This window comes from Apis cerana, linkage group LG7, assembly GCF_029169275.1.
Source record: "Apis cerana isolate GH-2021 linkage group LG7, AcerK_1.0, whole genome shotgun sequence".
In the NCBI taxonomy this organism is placed as follows: Eukaryota; Metazoa; Arthropoda; class Insecta; order Hymenoptera; family Apidae; genus Apis; species Apis cerana.
Genome location: NC_083858.1, coordinates 13,271,263 through 13,283,490, shown reverse-complemented (window position 1 = coordinate 13,283,490; position 12,228 = coordinate 13,271,263). Strand labels below are relative to the sequence as shown.

The following is a 12,228-nucleotide window of genomic DNA, read 5'->3' as shown; positions in this document are numbered from 1 at the left end:
TGTAATTCGAGTAGTTGAGATAAATATCGTACGAATAAGCTAGATATTATAAATAGTTTCGAAAGTATTTCAGATTCCTTGGAAAATAATTTTTTGAGCGTTCAAATTGTATCTCTCCTATTATTACGTAGCGCAGATGATTCGACAAAGCGTCAACGAAACGACTCTTCTTTCTTTTAATGAACAGTATATTACCGCTTTCTAGATTACGTTAATTTCTCGTCTCGTTACCGACCGAGAATCCCAGCCGAGATCAGCGGTGTTGATCCGTCCCAGAAGTAATGGGGAAGTTGGCGTATATAAAAGTTTGCCGGGGATCCCGCTGAGCGGAAACCGGACGCGGTGGACCAATTATGTGGAGGTTTCTCGCGGCGCGCAACCTCGCTCGGATAATTTTACGCTCGAAACATTCGAATATAATACATTCGGACGCAATTTTTTTTTTTCTTTTTGCTCAAGTGACGTTGCACTGGTGACGAGAGCGAAACGAGAATGCGCGTAATTTCGAGCTGGATCGATCCAGGTATCGATGGCTTCCGGTCTAAACGGTTGGTTCGTGGAAAAAAATGAGGGGAGAGGGGGGCTTTTACGAGTTACGTCGTTTCGGTCGATAAGAAAGGAGGAAAAAGAAGGTTCGAAGAAGAAAGGCCGGGGGATAATGGCGGCTGGAGCGTTTACAGGTAAAAAGATCGAGTTAGAAGCGGAATCGGATACGAAATATCGCCGCTTCGAAAAGCTTTTGCCTTCGGTGGAATAGAGTCGTCATCATCGTCATCATCATTATCATCGATGAGAGGACGACTCGCCTCGGTGAAACGGCAAACTGTACGAACCAATCCTTTTTACACCGTCGTCGTTTTCTTTCTGCGGCGACGGCCAAAGAAAACGACGGTGGATCTTTACGGTTCGATGGCGCGAGAGAGAATCTCACGGGTTCTAATCGCTCGCTTTTTCCCTCTTTTTTTGCAGAAGCTCCTGGAGAACTCGGATGGGTGCTGACTCTAGTGATAGTGTCCTTAGTGTCGGCGGGTATCGGCGCCGTGGTCATGGTCACGCTTCTCCATTGTCGAAGGTCGGTACGACAACGTTTACATACCCTCCCCCCTATCTCCATCCCCTCCCCTCTCTCAACAAAATTTCGAACCCTATTCAATTTTAATTCAACGATCAAACATCGCTAACTGTTCTCAATTCCTTCCAATTATCGCCGTTCTCAACGCACAACTTTACCATCGCATGTCATTACAATATCGATACGGAGAAAGAGAAAGAAAGAGAGAGGGGGGGAGATTCATCCGGTTGAATTTCGAATCGAAACACGAAGAGAACGGTAAAACACCTGCGCGCCCCGTTTCCGTGAGATTGATTTCGAAATCCATGCAAAGAAGGAGGAGGAGAAGGTGAAGACGATGGAGGCTCGATACGGATCGGCGATCGGCCAGATCCGCGAAACGATCGCGGTTTAGCTCGGATCGATTCCCGTTAAATTACCACCGCAACGCGTCGAAATGGAGAGAATCGGGGCGGATAATAAGGGGGGAGGGGAGGGGAGGGGTGAACCGGTTGCTAACTAGATCGGTCGATTTGAATCCGAACGAAAAAAGTCGGGGAGGAAATCGGGAGGAGGAACGAGAGGAAGAGGAAAAGAGGGGAGGGGTGTTGCGAAAGTGAGGACAATCGTTGGTAACTGTTCGACCCCGATGGTACTTTCGTTCCTCCAAAGACATCCTCGAGCCATCTTTACGGCGATTCCTGGACAAAGAGTTAGAAAATTTGATTAAGAATAAAGTTACTTCGAGTAATCATTGAAATGCTTAAGTAACTTTATTAAATTTTGAGAGAGATCATATTTTTTAGAGCAAAAATTTGAACTGATTGTCTAGATCTATTAGTTCGAGGATTTCATGGTTAATTCGAAAATTAGATAAATCGGATGGACCGTTTTTAATGGAAAATTTTCCTTTTCTGTGTTGCAGATTGAAAAGCGCCGGCGGCAGAGGTAAGTCTCCAGATATGTATGTACGATTCTAATTTCATTGCGAATAAGAAACTATATAATTATTGATCGGGACGATCAATGTATAGGAAAATTAATACAATAGACGTACGAAATGCCCCTAATGTAATTATACCTTATGATCGATCCGACGCACCATATTCACGAACGAGTCGCAATTATTCCAATCCCTAAGCAGGGGATATCAATTCAAAGTTCCACCCCTCCTTTTCTCCCATTCTCCTCCCTTCGCCGTTAAAATATGATATCCTCCTTCTAATAATTCCTTTTCGTGCCTCCTTTGTGGAACGCTCTTTGAAACCTTATCTGTATTCCGAAAACCTTGCCACGTGTATCGACAAAAGGGATCGTAGACAAAAAGGAATGAAGCTATTATAAAGAAAATTATAACGAGGGAAAAAAAATGAATACTCGCGAAAATATATATATATATAGAATTCTATTAACATAGAAGAAAAGGAAAAGTGATTGTACGAATAAAATAAATCCTCTATTTATCCAAAAAAAAAAAAAAGTTCGATTCCCAGATTGACTAGATCCGGATTGGAAACGCATGGCGTCGATCGGTGCAAACGAGAAGCACAGAGTTAGAGCCGTGGCATCGAGTGTCAGAGCCGATTGGAGTTTAATTAGTTGGCATAATGAAGGTCGGCTCACAGCGGTATATTCCGAAGCGAGAGAGAGAGAGAGAGAGAGAGTAGCTACCGCCCTCGTGCGCACACACGCGCGCGCGTATACACATACACGTTATAGGACGCGACGGACGAACGACATAAAGGACAGTGAAGCGCGTCTAATTAACTTTCTGATTTAAAATCACCCGCGGCACGATACGATCAACGAGCGAGCCGGCTGCTAGGAGCCGAGCCGTGGAAGCCCTGCCAACGGATGAACGGAGAACGGTTGGAACCGGGGCAAATGGAAGGAGAGGGGGCGCTACCACCGATCTCGAGGGGATACAACGAGGGTCACCCGAATTAATTATCCGACACTCGTTTCACCGAACCTCCTTCGAACTCCTTCGTCGTTTCTCCTCCGCCATTTGTTTCTTAAGTGGCCTTCACACCGTTCCGATCGCAGCGAGTGGCGCCAAATATCGATCGAGCCCCCCTCCCCTTTCTCTCGGATAACGATCTGTTGAAATCGTATCGTTCAAGCTCATAATTAACGCTTATACGAGTTAATTTGATATATCGAGGACAATTAGAATGGAAAGTATAAAATATATATATATATGTATGTATATATATATAAAGAGTTCCATAAGAGGAGATGTGTTTGAAATTTTAAAAAATTTTCGCCGCAGTCTCGTAAATTTTGCTATTAAGGAGGCAGTAAATTACGGGAGGCATGGCATACGTGTTTTCCCTCATACTACTACCTACCGAGAGATTCTATTTTTGTCCTTTTCATCCGTTTCTATTAATTACGTTAAAACCGCAACGATCGTCGCCAGTCACGAGTTGTCCTGCGTGTAAACGTGCCAACGATGAAATTATAGGTGTACTCGAATATGGATGTAATTGGAATTTCTAGCGGCGCGCGACTGCGTTGCGCGGCGACCAATTTCACAGAGGAGGTGGGGGAGAAAAAAGGAAAAGGGGAAAAGAAAACGAATTAACGGAAAACATCGTTGAAGCGTAGAGTCGTACGTAATCGGCACGAATCGGCAAGGGGACGAGGGGAGACGTTAATGGACGGAGCTAAAACTGGCTGTTGCAAAAAAAAAAGAACGCAATGGCGATTCGCTTTAATCGGCTCTTCGTATCCGTCGAAAAAATATTTTTTTTTGAACGGTCGCGCGCTCAAAAAAAATCTCGCATCGATGAAAATTTTGTTTGACACGTGAAGTGTCAAGAAAAGAACATCAAACGGAAACCGTGTATCTCTCTCCCCCTTCTTCCTCCCTTCGTTGTGACCGGTTAATACATCCAATATCGATCAATTAATATTCCAATAACCGTCCAATCCGGTAAATCACGCGGTTAACGCGTCCAGAAGAAGATCGAGGCTGGAAGCGACAGCCTGGAAGAGAGAGACCTGGATCCGGTTACCTCACCACCGTCAAATGGATGTATAACGTTGATCACCGATGGAATCGAGCACGTATAGTTTGGCGCTAGGTTTCGTGGATAAAGAAGAAGGAGAAATTTTTACGACGTCTTTGGATCTTTGGATTATGACCTGGGCGAAATCCATGCGTACGATGTTACGCGAGAACCGATAAATCGACACCGTCTTATTTACGATATATCGATATAAACGGCTTAACGCTTAACGCTCAATGTTAAATTGCAGGCGAACGGAGTCGTGTTCCACGATAAATAACGCGATTACCAACCGACGACTCGTCCCATAATCGATTGCGTTCGGAATTCCATTCTAGCTTCGCTCGGGCGCAAATGAAGTCGCGCTTATCCTCCTTTTTCGCATGATGAAGTATCTCGTAAGAGTGGCTCGTAATGAATGGAAGGTTGATTAGGGAGAAGGATGATCGGCAATTGAAATCCTTCCCCCGTTTGTAAACGAATAATTTTTGATCCAAGACAAATCTTTCTTCTTTTTATTCTTCTCTCGTTCCTTTTTCGATCGATGAAAACGTTATAATTCTCGATTGAACGGAAAGTACGCGAGAAAATTCGCGTCTCCTATTACCGGGTAATCTTGTGCACAGATGCTAATTATGTAAATTACGGTGTAACGGCTCGTTATAAATATCCACGGACGGTAAGTTGGGGAAAAAAAGGAAAAGTTAAAGTTTCGTCCGTACGCGGCTCTGCACGTCACTCTGCTCTTCATTCCGTGAGCAATTATCCTCGCTGTAGCTGTAGCTTCTCGGAAGAAAATAGCGTCTAGACGAGGCACGAGAGAGGAGATTACACTCGTTACACGCGTGCACGCCGCTGGTGTAAGAGCACGGCGATAAACGAGAACCAGTCTTCTTCTCTATCTCCTCTGGCTTCAAGTGACAGGACGTTCCACACGACGTTCTGTTCGAGACGACGAAAACCCTCGGACAACGATCCATCGCGAGCTACAGGACAGGATATTTCCCATAATCTCGTTTTTCTCCCATGTCCGTTTACACACGAGCATGAGCCGGTACCTCTGATCTATCAATTCCGAATTCCTTTCTTTCTATTTCCCTCCTCTTCCCACCTCTCCGTTTCTCTTTCTCCCACCGTGCTTCTCAATCCATCCCAAACCTCGCTTCTATAAGCGCCATGACAGCACGATGACGGGCGCACAATGAGGCCATATAGAAAACAGCCGCTTTTTTCCCTCCCTCTCCCTTCTCTCTCTCTCTCTCTCAGTCTCGTGTCATAATGCGGTGATTCGGGTCCTTGTATACAAGAGGTAATATATATCTATGCACGTGAGCCTATATACGCGAGTAACGTAACAGGATTCTGTCCAAGCTCACCTGGCACTTGACGAGCTTCGTTTTCGATTCGACCCCACTCCACGATGAAACTCGAGCACACGATTCTCGTTCAACGGATTTTCCAAGCCTCGCGTGGGACAATATATATATAATATTTTTTCGTTGTTTCCAGCGAATTGTTGCAACGTCGGCGTGGACGATACGAACGCTCAGGAAGCCAGTGGCCCGGGTAGTGGAGGAGGAGCCGGAGGTGGAGTGGCGGTTATACCCGATCGGCCGCCTCTCGAACTCGACAAGCTGCCACCTTATCACGATGTCGCTCCTAGTCCTGGTACGTTTCTCCTTAAATACATCCGTTACAAGGTAAAATAGAGATCGATAGTTATCGACTGGATTACCTACTGCTCGCTAGTGGAAAGAAGTTTTCGCCACCTATCTCCGTTTCAGACGCTTTGTTAACAATTCCAACGCGTAGTAATAAAAATTATCGTTACAAATCTCGTTGCAATTCGTCTACGCTAATGCATCGAGGTTAACATATCGTCGATTTTGGATTAGTGTTCTCGTGAAAACGGGCGAGACTTCTTTGTCACCAACGAACGGTACACTTATCCTTGCGCTGTTTGGAATTCAGTTTAAAGTTTTAAAACGCGATAGATAATTGGCACGGAGGAAATGAGAGTTGCGCGACTTTTATGCGTGTGGTGTGATGTGATTCAAGGGCACAATGTGTGGTCGTGGTTAGGCTCGCGACGCGGCGGCGGTACACCGGGAGTCGTGACGACGCCTCTGTCGCTTCCGCAACACAGACGAGCGATGAATCTGCCCGTGGAGAACCACTACACCCACATGCAAACGGACGAAGCTCTATACGCAGAACTGGACTCTCAGGCCGCGAGCTACGCGAGCGATCTCCAGCTACAAATGAGAGGAAGCTCGACGTACGGTACGACTTCCGGTGGCCAGGACGACGAGTATCACGAGCTCGACGCCGCGAGGTTACATCGTCATTACGGCGGCAGCAACGGGGACGGATCTCTGCAGAGGGACACGCTTCGTACGCGCCACAGCAAAAGGTGAATTAATTTGTTATCTTGACGCCATCTTCCTTTTCATCCTCCGCGATTCAATAATTTCGATGCACGCCCCCTTCGATTTTTTTCTTTCAAATTATTAAACATTATTTGCTGTCTGCGTAAATTTGCTTTCCTCCCGCAATCTTCTCAATTTCACGCGTAGAACAAGCGTTCATCGATCGTGGAACGAAGGGAAACTTTTAGAAATTTGTCGTTACCATTTAATTATCCTATCAATATGCGAACGTCAAATATAAATAATAGCTGTAAAAGGTGAAGCGTTATCGGGGATAAATTCAAGTTAATTACGTTCGTTGGAAACGTGCAAGCTTGATTTCTTTTATCGTTCCTTGGAACTCTACTCGTCGCTAGAAAATTACCGATCGTTACCCGATGCATCGATACCGTAGGTTGAAAACTCGTGTAATCGATCGAGTTTCTAGAAATTGAGGAGCAGTCGTAATGCGATCTTCTTTCCTATTATAAAGGTTACAAGAACCGGATTACGAGATGTACGAGAACGGGCCGTCGACGCCAGTCCCGCCTGGTCAGATGCAGCATCACCACCACCACCACCACCACCACCACAATCATCACCATCATCATCCCCAGGACCTACGCGTGGGTAGCAGGAACGGGGACCACCCGTCCTACCAAAACACCGCGTACACAGGAAGCGACGCGGAACCGGATGGGCCGACGTTGAGCAGCGCGCCGAGCAGCGCCTATTACAGCGACCTGAGCTCGAATTCAGCGAATCAACAGATGCCACCGGCGGCCGCACCGGCCAACACGAATCTCCACCTGAACCAGCAGGGAGGCCTGGAAACGCCTCAGTATCGATTGGCGGCGATAAACGAGACCTCGGTACCCTCCGACTATATTTAGAACCAAATTTCGAAGAAAGAATTCGAGCGAGCCGCGTGTTTTCCTCGTATTTATCTTTCCTTCCTTCGAGCTCGAGCGATCGAGAAAAAAAGAAGAAGAAGACTGAACGCGCTTTTTCCCAAGATGACAATCCCAACGACTCAGGACATTACATGCGTTAAGAGATATCGAGTATTAGAGATTAGATTGCGAGGTTAGGTTTGCCAGGGGAAACGCGGAAAGGGAATTCCTCGACGATGAGATTCACTCGGTTTACGGCGAAATAGTGCCATAACAAATAGCCTCGTCGATATCTTTGAGATTGGTTGGCGGACGCGGCGGAAAGCGAGAGGAAAAGAAATCTCGAGCAGTTTTTCGAAATTCTGTAAAAAGAAAAGGGAAATTTTTATCCGAATAAAGTTGGGGATTTTTAAAAATGTGTGAGGGGTGTGAATGTACGTGTGAATATTTAACGAGATAAATCGGTCACTGAATCGTTAAATACAAGGATTGCCGGTATCCTCCGTCAGGTTCGATCCTCGTTTATCTTCGATACCTCGTTCGACGGTGGAATTAATTCGTTTCACCCGATTCGGCAGGACTTGTTTAATCGACGCCGTCGTGTCCTCTTAATTACCTTCCCCTCGGACAGCCTCGATTGTTCCTTCGACAGAACACGAACGAACAGTGGAGACGTTCCCCGCCCAACAGATTCCCCGCGTTTTACGTCTTTCGTTCGTATCTCACCCACCTTGTCGCAATCGACGCGCACACCTTTCAAGAATCCCCCTCTTTAAATCTCCAATTTCAATTCGCCACCGAAGTTTAAATAACTCATCCATTCGTCATAAATAAATAAAGAAGAGGAGGAAAATTTTGGTCGTTGCGATTCATTGTGGACTCTCAAAAAATTCTTACAAACTTTCAAACTCTTCTTGCATAACTCTGACCCACTATGGACTCTCAAAAAATTCTTACAAACTTTCAAACTCTTCTTGGATAACTCTGATCCATTATGGACTCTCAAAAAATTACAAAGTTTCAAATTCTCCTTGGATAACTCTGACCCACTATGGACTCTCAAAAAATTCTTAAAAATTTTCAAGCTCTCCTTGGATAACTCTGATCCATGGATTCTCAAAAAATTCTAATCTAAATTGTAATTCAAATTATTACAAATTATTATTAAAGTATTACAAATTATTACAAAGTTTCAAACTCTCTTTAAATAACTCTGACCCACTATAGACTCTCAAAAAATTCTAATCCATTGTAATTCTTATTACAAATTATTACAAAGTTTCAAACTCTCTTTAAATAACTCTGATCCACTATGGACTCTCAAAAAATTACAAAGTTTCAAATTCTCCTTGGATAACTCTGATCCACTATGGACTGTGAAAAAAATTCGAAAGAAAAATATTATTACTAATTTTCAAATATTACTCACAACTAACTCTCCTTATTTATCATAAAATCCTTATTATTATATAAAACACGGATCGTATACGAATAAATTTGGAAAGGGAATCGAGGAATGAAATTTTTCGGCCACTTTGGTTTAATCGACGTAAATTATGCGAAAGTGCCGCGTGCCCGTAAATTACCAGTTCGGTGCGACAAAGAATGGCAACGCTTCGTTGAACGGCCGAAAAATCGTTGGCGGCTCTCCTCTTTAACATACACGCGCGCAGGAGGAGAACGCGGATCCGCGCAACAACAGATGCAACGATGCAACTTGCAATAATTAATTGCGCCCCCGCGGTCACAATGGCGGTAGGGAGGGAGAGAGAGCCGGTGGGGTGGCTGGCGCGCATTATTCCGCCACGGAAAAAATCCCACGAACGAGGCGCGCTGTCCGATCGCTGGTTTCTTATCGTGTTACGCGAACGAGAACGGATATTATGGAATTCGTTTGGTGTCCACGCTTAATTAAGGTTCCCCTTTCTTCCCCGACAAAAGGGGATCTTCCGCATTTCGCGTTTTCAGATTCGCCAAGAAATTTATATTCTCGTTATATTCGCCAATCGATTTTAGTTTAAGGCGTTTAATTATATATATAGTATTTTTCAAAATAGCAACTTTAAAACGCCAATGCAAGAAAAAAAAAGAATGATAAGAAAATGATGATAAGATGAATTCTCCGTCCACGTTCCATTTTCCAAAATGCAAACTTTCCACTCTATTCTCGAAATTTTTCGAAGAAATATCATTTCGTAATAAAAAGAGAAAAAAAAAATTCTTGTTGGCGAAATTTCTGGATCGACGTGGAACTTGGCCGTGGAACGAAGAGGGGAAGGTGGTGGAGGAGCGCGCACCATCTTCGCCCCTGCTACGAGATATGTAAATTATACATGTAAATATAGCGAGACAACCGAGCCCAGAAAGATCGAACGGCGAGATATTGAGATACGTGTTGGCGATCCGCACACTTTCGCCTCTTCCTTTCGTCGATTTTATGCGAACGCTCCTGGTTAAAAGTCACCGGATATTTGTTGACTTTAAACGCATAAATTTATCGATCTATTAATCTGTTAACTGTGCATGACGAGTATACTCGCCGTCCCTTCATTTTTCCTCCACACAATTTGCAACATTTTTAAAACACACCTAACAGATTAATAATTCAAATTTGTAAATTTATTTCTTTCGTCTATCTTAATTGCAAATCGTATACAATTGCGTATTTTCTAAACACATATTTATATTAGTATAGTTAAAACATAAGATTTGCTTACAAATAAGTCAACGTGTCACGTTGCAATCCTAACGTTCATTTGTATGGTGCAAGTGTCCGGTGACTTATGGACGAGAGTGTCTACGCCCGAATACCTTTGTCGTCGCTCCGCCACCGAAAAATGTCCTTATCCCCACGCGCATACCGCCAACCCGCCAATTCCTATGCATTTTTCGCATTACCGGTGAAATCACGGCAGCGTTCCTCCTTGCCCGAGGAGAGTTCCCACAATGGAAAAATGTCGAGTGGAATGAAACCCTTCTGCCCGGTTAAATTGTTCATCGACTGGTTTCGTCGTATCGCGTGTCGTTTCGTTTGAAAATTTATCCGATGTGGATACCGCGAGGAATTTCGATCGATCGAAACGATGGATTTCCCGTTCTTTTGTGAGAGAGATTAACGCGAGCTATGATGGAATTAGACAAGATCAACAATTTGTACGAACAGATTCATATGAAATTTATTTTGACACTTTGTACATGAGAGACTCGGGAAGAAAGTTGTGATGACAAATGACAAAGTGTCTGGTTTGAAAGAATCGTTTTAAAAAGGATAAATTGAAAAGAGATATTAGAAGAGATAATATTAAAATTAAAAAATTTTCTGCATAAATGAAACTTGTTTATGGATGATATGTAAATTGTTTATCGTGTTTCCTGCAGTTATCTTGGAAAAGAATCTCGCGTCTATATTTTTCTATCGAGCCTCTCATTCATAGATGTGGAAGTTATCGATATAATTTATGCAATGTCCTATATGAATAAAGAGCGGCGCAAAAATTGTGATTAACCGTATTGAAACTCTTATTGCGTAAAGATTTCTTACCGATCGATTAAAGTTAAATGCATCGTTACGAAACGACAGGAAATACAATGGAAATACACGTGAGATAATTTAACGTAAAAAAGTTGAGAGAATGGAAAGAGCGTGATGATAATCACGCCAATGATATATTAAAATTTTGTTACATCAACGTTCCTAGAAACGTACGATTTCTATTTTTGTGATGTGATGTTTCTTGCCACTAATGTAATATAAATCTAGCCGATTTTAAAGACAATGTATAAAAACTCACTTGATGCGTGAAATTGTAAAGAGAAAAGAAAATTTGCTTATATTGTGTAATTAATGTTAATTATAGATATGAAACGGTGCTAAGAATGAATTATCGTATTTGTAATTGGATATTTTATAATTTATATATTGTTGTTCTTTAACAAGATTAGAAAAAATGTTGAAATCAACATTCGTTGTTATTGTGCAAAAATATTGGGCGAGTGAAAACAAATAAAATATTTTTTGATAATTCTACAGTGCAACAAAGTATTAAGATTAGAACAACTATGAACACAACATATTGTATATAACATTGTAAATTGTAAAGAAATTTATTTTATTTTCATATATATAATCGTGAAACGCTTGTGTACATGAATGGATATTCTGTGCGCAATTAAGTCAATTATTGTGACCAATTTTTAAAGGCATTGCACTTTTTGTATGTAAGAAAATGTACAGTGAATAAAAACAAATTTCATCTATGAGCCTTATCGATTAATACGTTATTTTCTATTTTGTTATCTCAATCGAATCAATCGTGAAAAAAAAGTATTTTATTTTAGAATTTTTAAAAATAACACTAAATAAAATACATATTATTTTTGTGGAATAATTATACAAAGAAATTATCCTTCTTTTTCTTTTTTTAGAATCTCCTTATAAATATATCATATATAAAATAAACAAGAAGTGATGTTCAAAAGTATAATATTATAATAAAAATAATAGATGAGAGATAGAATAAAAATATTGAAATCAACGCCATCTCCTGAGTGCTGTGAATAAAAAAAAATAACAAGAATAGAAATAAAATAAAAATTGATTATAGTACGCCATCTCTTGTTCAAAATATCTAAAAAATCTTTTTAAAAGCGATTAAGAGATGGCATAAGTTTTCAATTCTTATTTTACTTTATTCTATTTTTAAAGAAATGTCTTTGATGTTCAAGAGATGGCGCTAACAGTTCTTATCCTATCGTTTCAAAAAAATAAATTTTTTTATTTTAAAGAGATGATATCAGTTCTTAATCTACAATCTATTTTTATATATTTTTTTTTTACTTGTCTATTTGTCTTTGTTTATTTT

At 41.8% G+C, this 12,228-nt stretch overlaps 2 protein-coding genes across 9 annotated transcripts in view; one reads left to right on the top strand and one right to left on the bottom strand.

Annotated features, from left to right (window-relative positions):
* Positions 1 to 5,580, bottom strand: part of LOC108001543 (L-lactate dehydrogenase A chain-like) — a 116,426-nt gene extending 110,846 nt beyond the window's left edge. Inside the window, exon 1 of the mRNA XM_062077402.1 lies at positions 5,442 to 5,580. The gene's annotated coding sequence lies outside the window, so the exon portion shown is untranslated. The remainder of the gene's footprint in view (positions 1 to 5,441) is intronic.
* Positions 1 to 11,626, top strand: part of LOC107999327 (TSC22 domain family protein 1-like) — a 266,961-nt gene extending 255,335 nt beyond the window's left edge. For all 8 annotated transcript variants that reach the window (XM_062077394.1, XM_062077395.1, XM_062077398.1 and 5 more), the window contains 5 exons: positions 970 to 1,072; positions 1,977 to 1,999; positions 5,575 to 5,733; positions 6,124 to 6,478; positions 6,967 to 11,626. In XM_062077394.1, the coding sequence (XP_061933378.1) occupies positions 970 to 1,072; positions 1,977 to 1,999; positions 5,575 to 5,733; positions 6,124 to 6,478; positions 6,967 to 7,366 (1,040 nt within the window). In that variant the 3' untranslated portion in view covers positions 7,367 to 11,626. The remainder of the gene's footprint in view (positions 1 to 969; positions 1,073 to 1,976; positions 2,000 to 5,574; positions 5,734 to 6,123; positions 6,479 to 6,966) is intronic.
* The last annotated feature ends 602 nt before the right edge of the window (positions 11,627 to 12,228 follow it).